We start from the raw sequence: 17,147 nt of genomic DNA, 5'->3' as shown, positions 1-17,147 counted from the left end.
ATAGTTAAAATTTAAGGTCGTAAAACCATGCACGGGTAGCCCCACGAACCATTCACATTTAGGTTAGGCAAGCATAGTTAAAATTTGGGGTCGTAGTAATGTCAGGAATATATATATATATATTTCGTTCCTTAAGTATTCGAAATGCAAAATCTTGCAATAAATAATGATCAATCTTGCATTGCCAGTTGCGATCATGAACCCCCTTATTTTGTAATTTCTATGCGTGACCCCCAAATTTTAACTTCAAATTCGTGATTAGGAGTCCTCAATTATTGAGTATGTGAAATATTACAAAAATCGGGGAGGGGTCCGGTATTGTAAATTTGCTCCTAATCTCTTTTCAAGTAGACTTTGTGTCATTATAGGTACATAGCAGTGCTACATCATAGAATTTTTCTATTCACTTTGGCTTATTTATATTTATCATACTTGCAACCTTGTCACTTTGTAGTGAAGAGGTCCAGAGTTTGATGCCGGGTGAAATCACATAGTTGTTCAGGTTGCTTTTTTAAACTGTTGGCACAGTCATAATTAAGCTCACCTGTGCATAAAGTGGACTTAAAACAGAAACTCAAACTTTGGTTTATTAGGAGGTTCACAGATACTCGGCAAAGAGGGATTTTTTGTGTTAAATTTCCCATTTTATTCTTTCTCTCAAACTGCATTTTTTGGGAGGTGGATATCAAAATTTCATATTAGATAACATAGACAGCAAACTTTTAAAATTTATTGGTTCAATAGTGTGAGATGCAGACAGATATCTCTAACTGTAGTCATTGAATGTGTTTTTTAAAATACTTTTTAATTGTAATGTTTGATTATGTTGCTATTAAAAATATATAATTTTACAAGTGTTCAATTGCTTTTTTCCTGTTTAGGATGTAGCCATAATCAACCATGGTGACTGTAGAAAATAGGCAAGACAGTAAGGACCCTGGGGATGTTGTTCTAGTGGAATTTAAAGCTCCATCTAGAAGCACACCATTAACCCATCCAGCTGTAGATGCACCTCTTTGCGCTGATTGTCGCCAGTTAGATTTGGCTTTCTTCGATCCTAGTTGCCCTGGATGTTTGGAAATACTCAAGAATCCAAATACAACTATTGCAGAAATATTTGCTATCATGAGGCAATGGGTTCCCCAGACTCAACAGAACATTGGGCTTTTTGTAAATGAGGTAAGAATTCACTACAAGAATCATTTAGTTTGTGGTTGTACCATACTTGTTGAATTTGTTCATTTTGGTTTATTATGTATAGTGGTGGTGGTGGCAACATATCATGTGTAGAAACTATCTCATGAAACTTAGAATGGATTGTCCAGAAATCATGTACAAAGGTGTACACTGACCTCTTTCAAAGGAACTTTCACAGGCATAACGCATGTGTGTAAGAGGAGGTGTGTGAGCAAGCATGAATCGTGATCCCTGCATGTTGCACCCAAGGTCACGTAAAGAACGAAAACGGGGAACTATATGCGTGACATTGAACTTCGACCAGGCACCAGACCCATACAGAAAATTCCAGATAGTGGCGCATTCAACGGAAGCATGACGTCACGGACACAATAAGGGAGTCCGCCGTATATAAGCGTGTGCTGTGCACCGAGAAACCGCAGTGCATCATCACCATGGCCAGGGGCAAACCTATTGACAACACCGTGAGGAGAAGAGTGGTGGAGTTGCAACGGGATGGACTCAGTGAACGGGAAATAGGGCGCCAACTGAACTTACCCAAGTCAACCGTCCACTGCATCATCAAACACCACCAAAATACGGGTACTACAGAGCCAGGTAAGGCCCCCGGTCGAAAACGCCTCCTGAGTGGGCGTGACCTACGGATATTTAGGTGCTTTATCCAGACCAACAATCATGTTTCTGTGGCCGAATTACGACTGTGGACTCGAGAACGCTTTCACATTGAAGTGTCAACCAGAACCATTCGCCGTTACCTACAGCGATGCGGTTACCGAGTGTACAAGGCGATACGTAAACCCTTTCTTTCCATGTTGAACAAAGGCAATCAACTACGGTGGGCACGAAGTACCAGGGATGGACATTTCGGCAGTGGAACAGGGTTTTGTGGATGGACGAATCCATTTTCAATGTTGTGTACGGGAAAATACGGGAAAACAGTCATTTGTCGGAATGAGGAACAGAATGAAGCAAAATGTTATGCACGTCGGGTACAGAAACCTGCGTCAGTGATGGTATGGGGATGCATGACGGCATCTGGGGTTGGCCCACTACACATCTGTGAGGGCATTGTGAATGCACACGCCTATACACGCATACTGGAGTGGCATCTTCCCACAGTGCGAAGGCACCTGTTCCACAGGCGGCGTCTCATCTTTCAACACGACAATGCCAGGCCTCATACAGCGCGGTTGACAAGAGAATGGTTGACTCGCCATCACGTGCGAACTCTGCCATGGCCACCATCGAGTCCCAACCTCTCGCCCATTGAGAATGTGTGGTGTGTTCTTAAGCGACGTGTACAACAGAGGGGACCCACAACAGTGGCTGCTCTTATTGCCTGCCTGCAGGAGGAATGGCACCGCATCGATGTGGAATACCTTGAACGACTCGTCCGCAGCATGCCCCGACGCATTGCCACAGTTATTCGCCGACGGGGCGGCATCACACCATGGTAAACAGGATCCTCTCTAACAGTGGTCGAACTTCAATGTCACGTGTAGATGGACGAAAATGTTTTATTTTGTTTGGACACCATACATTGCTGCGTTGCAGCGGAAATTTATATTTTCCTTTGTTCCATGTAGCCTGCTGAATAAAATATGTTCAGCATATGCATGTGTTCTCCTTCTTTCACAACGCACTCCTATATTTGTGACTGGTCGAACTTCATTGTCACTAAGGTTGTATATGTGAATGGAAAAAAATGTAACATTAGAGGATTTTATGCTCATTGGAGCAGACCAATTTGGTCAAGAGGAGCACCTTGTTTACAGAATGTAATTAATTTCATAGTTAATGTATTTAATTCTGAGAAAATAAATAGCTTAGCCCATTACCCACAGTGAATCTATATATAGACGCTCGAAAAGTGGTCCTTTTTGGATGAGCATACATATATAGGCATTATTTCAAAGTTGACGGTTGTTATATTTGGGTCAAGTCATTTTTATAGACACCTCTTTTTTGTGCTTTTATTAGTCTACATGGGCAAACAATCCATTGTTAATGCTTTGTCGGTTCTTGAATATTTTTCTTTCTTTTTTTAATGAGTGTTTCCTCGTGTTTTGCAATTTCTGACAGTCTCTCCTTATAGATTGCTTTGCTTAGCTTCATTATGTGGCAAGTCTTTTTATAGTTATTATTTTCGATGATAAATAAATTTGTGATTGCATCTATCTATAGATGATTTCTTTTTGAAAGCACTTTTGTTCAATGTTGCTGCAAGGAAGTGGTTAATCCCACCATTCAAATTGATACTGAGCAGTTGTCGGCCTTTGTGATGGAGTGGGTAGCACATAGTGCTATGACTCCAGGTGTCCTGGGTTTGAATCCTGGCATCGGCATGACTGTATGTGTGTGTCCATTTATCAATTTAATCATATCATCACTCATCCCCATATTCGCAATTAGCCAAAATTGGCTAAAAAGCTAAGTAAAGTAAACCAAATTAATTAATCTATAATGAGCAGCTAGGTTACCTGGAATAAATGTTTACTGTTTCCACCCATGCTTCTGGTGCCTCTCCTTTCCTTTTTCACATGTGTGTATGTAATTTTCATCAAGATATATTGTTGTATGGAACTTATGTATGTGTGTGAAATTATGATCCCAATTGATCATAATTTCTCCCATATATGGAATAGTTTTTATTTGCATTACTTGCCCTCATAGTTATACCATATTGGCCCAAAAATAAGCTACACTTTTTATCCCAAATTTCAAATGTGAAAAATTAAGGTGTGACTTATATTTGTGGCCTTGGCTTTTATGACATTTCATTATAACATATGCTGTTTAAAAATTATGCTTATTTCTCATTTTTAAATAATGAGTTATTCGAGGTGAAATCAACCAACGAAGAGGCACATTTCACCTTCACATATTTGATTCATTTGAAAATTTGTCATAGTGGAAGAGCCTCCTGAGGTTGGAAAATATTCAAATTTATACGAGGGTTAGAGCAAAAGTCATGGCAACCATTTTTTCCACAATAATACAGGTCAGGCAAGAAATTTTAAAATATACCGTGGAGACCCCCGTCACATGCAATGTATTGTGACACTACTAGATGGCATTGTCTGCCAAGACATTGAACTGAGGGAAGTGGGAAGTCATTGCATGTTTAACAGTCGTGGAGGATGAATGTGACCTGGCATGAACAGCACCCACATCCACCCTATTTCCTGACCTTTCTCCTTGTGATTTCGACCTCATATCAAAATTGAAGGAGCCATTGCATGGGATATGCTTTCGGACACGTGAAGACATTGCCACAGCAATGAGACATGGGATCAGAAGACTCTCTCATGGTGAGGCTGAAGGTATTTGCCACCTTCCATATCGTTGGCAGTATGTGTTCGATTCTTTGGGAAACTGCTTCAAAGGACTGTAGATCCCATATGTACAGGTATGTGTATGTGATTTACATTTTGTAATTAAAAGAAAAAACACATTAGTAACGAACAATTGATGTTTCTAATTTAGTCTTTTTCTCTATCCTGATACAGATCTCTATGTTGTTCAAAATTCATACATTAAACATTATCATACGAAAAACTAAAATATGCTGACCAAGGCAGTAATTTATTTTATAAAAAAACATAAACTAACGTAACGTTTCAACCTTCTAGCAAGGTCTTCTTCAGACTCTGTATCAAGTACAAAAGTAACCAGATACCATAAAAGACCATTATATATACACAAACATTACTCCCTCCAGACTATTTAGAAAGTTGTTTGTTTCTAGCAGATGACTTTCACTTTGCCAACTTCACTTTCACCTAAAAGGCTAAACACAATTACTTCCATATAGAATGTGGTTGGGCTTTTAATCTCACACTCTTTTCCCTTCATTTTTCTTCCTTCTCCTTTCCTCTTTCTCTCTTGTCCTTTCCACTCTTTCCAACATCTTCTTCCATTCTTTGTTTAACTTCAGTCCCCCATTCCAGTTCATTGTGTCTTCTTCACCTTTCTTCTCTATTTCCTTGGCTTCCTTCCATTTTCTCACTAGCATTCTCTTCTCCCTTCCTATCTGCTTAGCCTCATCCCACTCTATGTCATGTCCTGTTTCTCTCGTGTGTTTAAATATTGCATTTCTCTCTCTCTTAAGTCGTACATCATCCCTATGTTGTTTCAACCTGTCTTTCAGCCTGTTTTTCGTTTCTCCTATGTACACACTCTGACATTCTTTACATTTCACTTCGTAGATAATCCCTTCCTCTTCCTCTTCTCTGTTTTCTTTTTCCTTGTTAGCATTCCTTGCAATTCCTAAGATGCTTCTCCCTCCCTTCCTGTATGTTTTAACTCCCGCTTTCCTATTATCATACGAGGATGTATCAAAAAGTTTTGAGACTAGTTCTGTAACATGCCAACAGATGGCAGTGCAAGGCTGCACGTACAGGGAGCACCAACCTTCATATGTCAGTGTGCCAAGAGACATCATCCTGTGTATATCGTGAGCTGTGCAGCTGGTGCTCTTCTGACCACATGCGTTACCACTTCTGCGATTTCATCATGGACAGCAAGTTAGAACAGAGAAAACGTGAAATTCTGTGTGAAACTGGGCAGATCTGCCACAGAGACATGCATGCTTCAAGAGTGGAAGAACATCACTGGAAGACGGCGTGCTGATGGAGTTCTTGGCAGACTTGGACGCCGTGTTCCTTCTGCTCCTGGGTCTGCAGCCTGGGGACGAACTTGGCAGCAACACGGCACATGTTCAAATCACATGTGAGGAATGCCTGCACTGTTCCGTATGACACACCGACAATGGCAGCAATGTTGTGGATTGTTCTCCGATGATCCTCATGCACAAGTTGCAGAATGGTTTCGACATTTTCGGGTGTTGTGCTCATCCTAATCTCTCGTCGTCTTCCAGTTCTTCCACTCTTGAAGCACGCATGCCACTCAAAACACCTCGTACGACTCATTGCAGCATCGCCATACACTTGCCGAATCATGCCAAGCGTCTCTTTGTGGCGGATTTGCCTAGTTTCACACAGAATTTCACGTTTGCTCCTTATTCTAACTTGCTGTCCATAATGAAATCGCAGACGTGGTAACGCACGTGGTCAGAAGAGCACCAGCTCATGATGTACAGAGGACGATGTCTCTTGGCACACTGACTTATGAATGGTTGGTGCTCCCTGTGCCTGTGCATGCAGCCTTGCATTGCCATCTGTTGACGCGTTACAGAACTAGTCTCGAAACTTTTTGATATGTCCTCATATATCATGACCTAATTGTATATTTTACAATTTCTTGCCTGACCCGCATTATCGTTGAAGAAAATAGTTGCCATGACTTTTGCTGTAACTCTCGTAGATTCATGTCTTTTATATTTCCGAAATTATAGGTGTGTTTCACCTACATTACAACAAACAGTTGCATTGTGGGATCGAGCAGCCGGTTCTTGTAAACATACGGAATTCAAGCAGGTGGGTGGGAGATTTCAACCTTGTTTATGTTGGTACATTGTGCAGTATTTGGTTGTTTAACAGGAACTCACATTTATCCTTGAATTTTCCGAGAAAGAACAGAAGGTGTGCTTCACAGCATGGGACTCGATAATTGTTGATCAGAAGATACTATGTCGTCTGGTTGACGAAAGTAAATCATGCCAACATTAATGAACAAAGCAAACATTACAGAGTGTGCAGTGAACATTTCCTCTCCAGTAAGTGCATATGCCACCTTTCTCTGTGACTTTTAGTACAAATGGATCAAATTGATGTGTTTAATCATACTTGCAAGTAGTGTTTTCTTGTTTTTTGATACTTCCGATAAGTTTGATGATAAAAATGATAATATTCAAAGTTTAATTCATCTTGATAATTGTATGTTTGTACATGATTATTTATTATATTTTGTTCGTTAACACAAACTGTTATTAATTGTTATTCAATCCACAAGAAAAGGTGCCGGCAGTAGGCTTTGCAGAAAAAAAATGGCTTTCAAAGTATCCCAAATTGATTAATTGATTTGGTTTATTTTACATTGCTTTTATGCCAGTTTTGGCTAATTGTGAAGACGAAGCTGAGTGATGATATGTTGAAACTGATACAGCAAATCTCACAAAGAACACCCATGCTCAGGCTGGGGACCCAGGACATAGCGTGCTGTGCTAACCAATCTGCCAAGGAGGCCAGTATATCCCAAATTGTCAAAGCAAGGAGTGAATTTACTGTTTTCGAGCACCTCGACATTATAATACAGCGCTTGAAAAAACCTTAAAAGAACACTGAGATGATAATGGCGGAGCCTTGGAATTTACAGTTAATCTGTACTGGATGTAAATGTTTTAAGCAGAATCCTAACCACTAATAAATAGGAAAACTAATTGATTCCAAGTAGGTGGGTCAAGTAAATAAACACACGTGAACTACCGTTGGCCAAAGATTTTAGGCTCCTTTTCATTTCCTTATCGACCAGTTCAGATGGATATACACTGCAAAACTTCGCTTTTTCTCCATATCTTTTTCTGTCTACTGCACAAAGAGTTTAAACATACGAAAAATTACCACTTTTTCAAGATGGAATATGAAATGTTACTGACATTTTACACAGTACTAACAAACACACAGTTGGTGCAGGTGTAATGAATGTTACGTGGTGGGTATTTCCTTGCAGACAACAAACAAGCGGAGGTGTGAATCCTGACGTCACATGAAACCCACCTATAGGGGTGCAAAATGTTCGATTTTGACCATCTTTTTCAACATCGTGTTACTTTTAAATTTGCAATATTTCGACAACCAGATCACCTATGGAAGTGATTCAGACAGAGTTGGAAGGGTTTTGTAGGGCTATTTCACATGAGATATTGCGTGCCTATATCAGGGTAAAAAAGATAAAGATGAAGGTGCTATAAAGAAAACTTTGGCAGCCATTTTTTCAAAAACAGGTCTTTTAATTCTTTTCAATAAATTACATGTCACATACACTACTACTCAATAACTGCACAAAATTTAGAAATGGGTGGAAACAGGAACCTCTGGGAATTCTGCTGCAAAACACCTTCTATCTTCCTTCACAACAAGAATTTGTTATGACGTAAGAGTCATACATAAAAATCCATTGTTTTAAATTGCACGTATAGCATGGCATTATTAGACTGCAGAATAGCACCAGTAATGGTAAAGTAAAACAAGACAATCTAAAACACTTGTTAGCACTTCACAAACACTTGCAAACTGGACACCAACTTATATGTATACTGATGCACTGATGCATCCAGTGCCAAAGTCAGTGTACAGCTATGGGTCTAAATGCTGACAGATGAGCTCTTGCTGCCTGACACTGTAGAGTAAGATTGTTACCTGTAATTTTTCTTCCCTCAATCCGTGATTATTGAATTTTTTCCTCCCCTTCCCCCCTTGAACTTGAAGGTATTGTCTTTTTTATTTTTTTCCCTTCTTTGAATTTTTAGGGTGTGGCTTATTTTCAAACCAATGTGGTAATTAAAGCATATTTCATAATGCAGTTGTGTCTGAAAACATTGTATTAATTTGCACCTCTCGTGACTGCTCTTTAATATTTACTAACTTTCATTTTAGATTCTTAGAAGAGGAGCTCATGTGGATGACAGAGATAGCCTGACTGACATGACACTACTGCAGTATGCATGCAAAGCTGGAGCCAGTGGAGTTGGTGATGTTGAAAATGCTTCCAAGGTACTGGCTGTAAAGCATAAAATGAAGAATGCCCAACAAATACTTAATTTCTTATTATAAATGGCCATGTTTATTGCATTACATTCCTCTGTAACGTTCCATTTGATTACCCTCCTTGGGGTGTAAGGGGTGACCTTCCACGTAGGCACCCAAAAGTCAACCTCACTTCCACATAATACACCCTGGACTGCATTTTGCAGATGAACGAGGCTCTGGTGACTGGCACTATGGCCAGTATAATTTTGTGTGTGTTATCCTGTTTTTTTTTGTCCTCGTGTGTTTTGAGTGCCCCTTTACAGCCTCAGCTTTTAACGAAAGTCGGGATATTTTAATATTTTAGTAACGCAACACTGCAGTTATGATATTTTAGTTCTGGAAAGTGGCTGGACCCCGTATAATGTGTCAGGTGCAAAATAGCCCAAGTGCTGACACACCCAACATTTTAAATTCAAATTTAAAAAAAAATCAAGTTATGACACAATTGTTTTCTTATACATGTTTTGGATAACAGCAAAATTGCCTTTAACCTCTTAACTGGGTATGACGTAATACTCTGTTCTGGCTCTACTGATTTATAATGGGCATGACGGGATACTACGTTCTCATGTTCTTACTGCTGATATCTGTTGTGTATGATGAGATACTTCGTACAATTACTTTCTTCTTTGTTTCACCAGATGGCTCTGACTTCCAGACTGTTGTAACCGTTAGAGTTAGCGGGAAGCAACGAACACAGCCCGACGTTCAGTTCTATCGCGTATGCAATAATGGCTCAGGCAAATCGGAAGCGACGGTGTGTTTTTCCTGCTGAGGAAATCCGAGATATATTGTAGTTGTAAATCTCGCATATTGTAAAAAGTACAAGAAGGACCAATAAAAGAATAAACAATACCTAAATGGTATGCCATGGAGCACAGAAATATTAACTCAAATATTGGTTTACGAAATTCATCAATTTATCAACAAAAATTCCCAGGCAGATTGGGCTTTCGACAAGGAAATTATCCAGTTAAGAGGTTAAGTGCTGACGCACCCAAAAGATTTAATTTCAAATTCAAAATTACGCTCCTTGTAACATTAACTATCATATTACCATTTGTTTCGCTACTACTATTGGCATGTACTGGATTCATTTTCCTACAAATGGAGCTTGTTTCTGTAACAACTCCCTGAGTATGATATCAGCAACGAAATTCAAATTATTATTCTCAGATACCTTTAATATTGTCAAATATTGAGAGCAACAGTATTTGGAAACTGAATGCCATTTGCATTAAAAATTTATGACTGTCTTGTTTTATTCATTCTTCTTTTTTAACATTAAAGTAATCACAAATTGAAAGGATTATCTACCATCTGTATTTAGATGTAAGTTCATCAATGTTCTACCTGAGGTTTTTCCATAATACAAAATAATGCAACAAATGTTATTTTAATGGATGTAAGTTTTACCAGTGAACTGATATGACATATATGTAGCTGCCAATTGCCAACAAATTAATCTCTAGATGTACATAAAGTGCAATATTGGGGTAAGAAGAAGTTTAATAGTCATTCTTGGATATCTGGTATCTTTTATCATCAGTTGGCAGTGTATAGTTATTTCTCTTTTAAACTGAACAATGTCACATTTTTCCAAGCAATTATTGTTATGCAGAAGTAGACTCCATTGTGATTATTCTTGTCCCTTGTAGGTGGTCCAAATGATGCTTGAAAGAGGTGCTGATATTCATACAAGATGTAGGTGGACCCACATGACAGCCTTGCATTATGCAGCCTACTTTGATGTTTCACCAGTACTAAGGCTACTGTTGGAAAAGAGCAAAGGTATGAAATTCGTTACATTTACACTATCATAGCTCATGATTCATCCATATTTGATCTTGCCATTACTTACCATTACTTACATTTTTTGTATGTGATTTCACTTACAAAACTTGTGGAAAGTGTCGCCTACCCCTGTTTTGCCCATGTTTGCGCTGAAGGTAGAGATCCAAGGCATGTGTTATTGAATGATTTTTTTTTTGCAATCATTCATTCATTTCCATGTTTATTTTCAAGATTGAGAAGATAGGTTTAAAAAATATTTTGTTATGACTTCCCATATGCATACACAAAAACATATAGAATTAGTGGGACAAGAAAAGTATGTAAATATCACACAAATGTTGTACATTTTTGGGTTCTACCAGGTGTGCCGGTTAATAATTCTTAATTTCGTCGCCAGATAGCGCTGGAAGCACGGGTTGGTGCACAATCTCAACTGTTACGTCAGTGTGTTGCCAGGACAGTACCTGTCAAAATGCCGTAGATGTGCAACCGAGTGCGAGTGATCGTGATATTGGGTTTGTGTGGGAAACATGTTGACCTTCAAACTGCGTTTCTTGTTCAATCAAAAGAAAAACTTGAGTGAAAGCCATCGTATCCTTGTGGGAACGTACGGTCCTGTCCTAACGCAAGATGTGTGTGCGCGTTGGTTTCGACGATTCAAAAGTGTTGATTTTGACTTGAAAGACAAAGATCGCTTGGGCCAGCCGAAAAAATTCGAAGACGCCAAATTGCAAGCACTGTTGGACGAAGACGATACACAAACGCAACAACAACTGGCAGAGAAGTTAAATGTTGGTCGCCATACCATATCTGATCGTCTTCATGCCATGGGAAATATCCAGAAGGCAGGAAAATGGGTCCCACATCATCTGAACGACAGACAAATGGAAAAGCGAAAAACGGTGTGTGAAGTGTTGCTTTCTCGGCATGAAAGAAAGTCTTTCTTGCATCGGATAGTGACTGGGGACGAAAAATGGATCTACTTCAAGAATCCAAAACGTAAAGAGTCATGGGTTGACCCAGGACAACCTTCAACATCAACCGCAAAACTGAATTGCTTCGGAAGGAAGACAATGCTGTGCATTTGGTGGGATCAGAAGGCTGTGGTGTACCATAAGCTTCTGAAACCAGGTGAAACAGTGAATGCCGTTTGCTACCATCAACAACTCATCAATTTGAACCATGCATTGATCGAAAAGCACCCAGATTGGGTGACAAGACATAGAAAAGTGATTTTGCAGCACAACAATGCATCATCACAGGCTGCAAAAGGCGTCAGAGACACCATTTCTGCACCTGGCTGGGAATTCTTGCCCCACCTGCCATACTCACCAGACTTAGCTCCTTTGGATTACCACCTGTTTTCATCGATGTCTCACTCACTTTCCACAACACTTCAACAATTATGAAGATGTCGAATAATGGCTTGCTGACTGGATCACCTCAAAATGTGAACGATTTTTCTGGAAGGGCATCCACAATTTGACGGACAGATGGGCACAATCTATAGCTAGCGATGGTGCATACTTTGAATAAAGCATTTGTTACCTTTCTCCCCAGATACACTTGTTTCCTTTCAGATCAATGAAGAATTATAAACCGGCACACCTGGTATTCATTAAAAGGTATCTTTATTGCAGATAATGAAGTGTGGTCTATTTTATTACACTTCCATTAAGAAACACATTTTTATCACCCCAGATTTTAGACTGCATTATTCAGGACAGAGAATAAAGTATTCATATACAGGGAGGTTATTTCAGTCGTTCACCGCCAGCATGACGGCCGTTCCGCGGACTCTTCATGCAACAGGTCCCGGCAAATTGCGTTCAGGAAGTCCGTAACAGAAACAGCTTGTTTTGTAATGTTTCCACTTTTCACAATTACAGTTACAATTACAATTGAAATAAGCACGTACCTTGTCGCACGGATGCAGGAAAAGGTGTCCTCCCAAATACAAATATTTCTGGCACCTTATTTCTGACATCTAATCTTAGATTAGTCATCGCTACTTTATTCTCAGTTGTCGCGACAGCGCCTGCAGCTTATCGGGGGTTGGGTGAGTTGTCAGCCGCGAGAGGGTGCTTCATACTGCACGTGTCGGCAGTGATGCCAACCGTAGGGACATGTCCCTACGCATAGGGACTTTTCACTAAATTTCGCCCGCGTAGGAACGTAGGGACAGATTTTGCCAAATGAGGGAAAACGTAGGTACTTTTTTCAATCTTGGTAAATTACATTTTATGAATTAGTTTATCTGGATACTTTAGCGAGGAGGAGAAAAAAGAACTAACTAACAGATCTCCATCAGAATTTTGGAACATGTTATCGGTTACCAAAAACTTTCAAGGCAAGTTCCTTTTTGAAAACATTTCCACTCTCGCGAAAATAGTGCTAACATTGCCGCATTCTAACGCGGAAACGGAAAGAATATTTTCAATGTTAAGTGATACAAAAACAAAAAAGGGAAATAAAATGGGACCAAAATTGTTAAAGAATGCAGGAAATACAGCATCACCAACCAACATCTATCTCTTCACAGCAGCAGCATGTATGACTTCAAATAACATAATCAACAGTAAACGACTCAACGTTATTCATTAGGGGTGTGCTGGATTCTTTACTTTAAAAAGTCGTTAATTCTCGACGTTTTCTGCCTTGTAAGTTTCTGGAACTTATCGAAAGTTGTAAGTTTTTATTCTAGAAATGCAAAAACAATCACTTAAAGTGAAAATGACTTGTAAAATTCGAGATTTCCAGTGCTTCGGGAAATTTCGAACATTTCCCGTCCAGAAAATTTTCCGACTTGGTCGGGAAATTGCAAATTTTTCAGTCCCGAATGTCGGGATTTAAAAAAATTACCGTCCCGATCCCGTCCCGACCCAAAAAATTCTGTCCAGCACACCCCTATTATTCATTAAGGCAAGAATTTACAATACCGGACCCTTCTGTAATTTCTATGCTACGTCTTATACTCACGAAATAATTATTCGTGATTATTTATCTCAAGTTAACATGTTGGGGTGAGGGGGAAAAAATGTTCATTAGCGTGTAGAAGTTGTAAAATAAGCTTTTCAATTCTCGCAATGATTCTCCGTATACAAGTATGGTAGCCATATTTGTTGATATGAACAAATTAAAATTAGTTACGCTGTCTACAGCGTTGCCACACTGTTGATTTCATACTTGGAGAGCATGGATCATGTAAGAATGGCGGAAGAGAACAGTAAAAAAGTTGTTAATGTTGTACAGATTGTTAGGTGGAGTGTGCAGGAGGATGGCTGTGGGCTAATTAATAAACTTATGGATTTCAGTATATTGCCCAAAGAACGTGCTTACATGTGACAGCGACAATCACGATGTAGAAGAACTGATTTGATTACAGGTAAATTTGGCAACAGTACATCAATCATAAAATTGCAGGATACGAAAATGGCGTCTTCGATGATGAACGTTTGCCGTTAAAGTGCTACGAAAATAATATTTTTTATCGGTTCGTAATCACAATTACCGCAAAACCATTCAGGAATAGCCCCACTGACCATTCTCGGTAAGTTTAGGTTAAGTTAGGTTAGGCAAACATAGTTAAAATTTGGGCTCGAAAAAATCATGCACGGGTAGCCCAACAAACCATTGACGGATAGCCCCACGAACCATTCAGGTACGGTTAGGTTAGGTTAGGATAGGCAAACATAGTTAAAATTTGGGGTCGTAGTAATATCAGGAATGTATATTTCGTTTTTTAAGTATTGGAAACACAAAATCTTCCGGTAAATAATAAGCAATCGTGCCGATCGCGGACCACTCAATGTCACTTATTTTGCAATTTCTACACGTGACCCCCCAAATTTTAACTTCAAATTCGTGATTAGGAGGCCTCAATTAGTGAGTATGCGAAATATTACAAAAAATCGGGGAGAGGTCCTGTATTGTAAATTCGCTCCTTCATTAATTGTGGAAGCACCGAGCAGAAAGATTTGGTAAGTAAATGTGTATATTTTATCTTCTGTTTGCATGCTCATGAGGTGTTTTTTTTTAGTCACTTTACTTGGCGTAGGGACATTTGGTCAGTTGTAGGGACATTTTGACTACGTCTGTAGGGACATTGCCGAAAAATGGTTAGCAACACTGTCTGCTACCAGACGTCAGTGTACATTCATGTTCACTTCTGTTCATTTATCAGTACGCGTGTTGCTTATACTGTGTTATTGTAATGTGCTTACTCGTGGCCAGTGCTTTATTGTGTGTTAATTGTTATTCATTCATTACTTATGTCGTTAAACAAATATAGTCTTGAACATAGAGTTTTTATGTACGATAATTACGTGAAAACGAATTCTTGCAGAAAAGTGGTCAGGGATTACGATAGACAGGATCTCTTGAACCTAAGAAACGTGTTGTATTGCTGTTGAAGGAAGTCATTTTCAACATCTCTTATAACACAGGAGGTTAGTGATCATCATTATTATTACTTTTAAATATCATTTTACGCTTTTGGTTTGCTTTATGCGCCGGGATGCTGTCTTCCCTTTCTGTCAACTGAGGATAAAGTAGGGATGTCTAATCTAAGATTAGATGTCAGAAATAAGGTGCCGGAAATATTTGTATTTGGGAGGACACCTTTTCCTGCATCCGTGCGACAAGGTACGTGCTTATTTCAATTGTAATTGTAACTGTAATTGTGAAAAGTGGAAACATTACAAATCAAGCTGTTTCTGTTACGGACTTCCTGAACGCAATTTGCCGGGACCTGTTGCATGAAGAGTCCGCGGAACGGCTGTCACGCTGGCGGTGAATGACTGAAATAACCTCCCTGTATATATTTATATCTTCACTTGAAATAAATATTAGATTTGCATTTTTGTGAAATTAATAAATTTTATTTTTAATGCAAATTTTGCAGAACTTTTGAAAAGCAATTTTCTTGGTTTTGTATACTTAAATTTTTTTGAAGAAATGTTGGAAGTCTTTGAATACAAATCGTAATAAAATTGACTTTTTAGGGGAATTATAACATACAAAATTTGCAACATTTGATGGATTTGATGTTAATTTCTTATGTTTTGATCTTTTCTCCCTTGTTTAATGTAGTGCTTTAATTATAACTAGTGATAGGAGGTTCATTGTATTTCTAAATATGATACAGCCTTTATTGAACACTGAAATATTGGCCTTTTTTAAGATTTCTGGTAAAAGAAAAGTGTTTTTAATCAGTATAATATTGTCACTGCATTTTGTCAATTTTCTGACCATCTGGAATTAATGTTGGTAGAATAATTTTTATCGTTTGTAGAACTTTGAATTATGTGTTGCTAAATTTTCCCCATAATCCTTATTTTAAATCCACTTTAAACACTAGTGCTACACCACAGTTTTTAAGTGGAATTCGAACTCCTCTTTCAAACTACTGGTATCATTGTCACTAGTCATGAGGAATACACTTCAAATGTTTCAGCCAATACATATCTTTCCTATTTTGTGCATTTTTGTTTCCATCATTATTTTGATATCTTGTGGAACAATACTTTGAGGTGTCCCAATTAATAGTGAATCATAGGTAAGGAATTCTTTAAATGTATTTTTGTTCGATAATTGCAATTGTTAATACTATGAAAATCATGGTGCAAACTGACCAAATGGAACACACTGGTTGATATTTCATGTTCATTGTGAAAGCATGCCATTGGCTGAATTTGTTAAGTATGTTATATAAATAATACTGAGACTTTGATACATGTGTGCCCATTCCATATTAGAAAAGTTACCTTTGTTTGGCATTTGTCAATTTAGGTAAATGTTACACTCTTTAATTATATAGATTTTTGTACCTCAGAATGACTTTTTGTTTCCATGTCTTTTGTTAATGGTTTCAGGAATAAATTTCATAGGGACACTTTTTGAAGCTATCCAGAGGCACCTTAAGTTTTAAGGAAGTTAGAAAAGTGTAAGTTGATGGTGTGTTTTGCATGTGCTTTTGAAGTATGTGATGCTTAACTTGGACATGCATATTTGGAAGTTATTTCCAAGTACATCTAACAGCTTATTGTCTCTTATGTGTCTCCGTACTCAAGTTACCACAAATGTTGAATATTCAGAGTGAAATCCTGCCTCTGGGATGTTTAATTTGCATAGAAAAGGTCAGATTCCTGAGTCTGAAAGATTGTTTTGTTTCTGCATCTGTTTTTGGTAAAATTTATGGTACGATATTTGAAACCTTGATTTTGAATTTTCAGTTTTTCACACAATTGCATTATAGAGTGCAACCTCAATTTTACGTTTTTCACGGGATCAAGATGAAAAAAATTAAAATGCAGGGAAAATTAAACTGAGGAAAATTTTGTAACATTCTGCTGTGTTTGGGCCATCAAGATTGAATGTATAATGTGGGAAAATGCCAAAGCAAGAAACGTAAAATTAAGGTTCCACTGTACTCATTTAATTGAAATT

At 38.4% G+C, this 17,147-nt stretch overlaps 1 protein-coding gene across 3 annotated transcripts in view; it reads left to right on the top strand.

Annotated features, from left to right (window-relative positions):
- Nucleotides 1-17,147, top strand: part of LOC145983915 (CAP-Gly domain-containing linker protein 4-like) — a 147,296-nt gene that overhangs the window by 47,763 nt on the left and 82,386 nt on the right. For all 3 annotated transcript variants that reach the window (XM_083117048.1, XM_083117049.1, XM_083117047.1), the window contains exons 2-4: nt 882-1,179; nt 8,754-8,870; nt 10,565-10,697. In XM_083117048.1, the coding sequence (XP_082973174.1) occupies nt 901-1,179; nt 8,754-8,870; nt 10,565-10,697 (529 nt within the window). In that variant the 5' untranslated portion in view covers nt 882-900. The remainder of the gene's footprint in view (nt 1-881; nt 1,180-8,753; nt 8,871-10,564; nt 10,698-17,147) is intronic.

This window comes from Lepisma saccharinum, chromosome 2 (genome assembly GCF_977018435.1).
Source record: "Lepisma saccharinum chromosome 2, izLepSacc3.1, whole genome shotgun sequence".
NCBI lineage: Eukaryota > Metazoa > Arthropoda > Insecta > Zygentoma > Lepismatidae > Lepisma > Lepisma saccharinum.
This window is presented reverse-complemented; position numbering and strand designations above follow the sequence as displayed.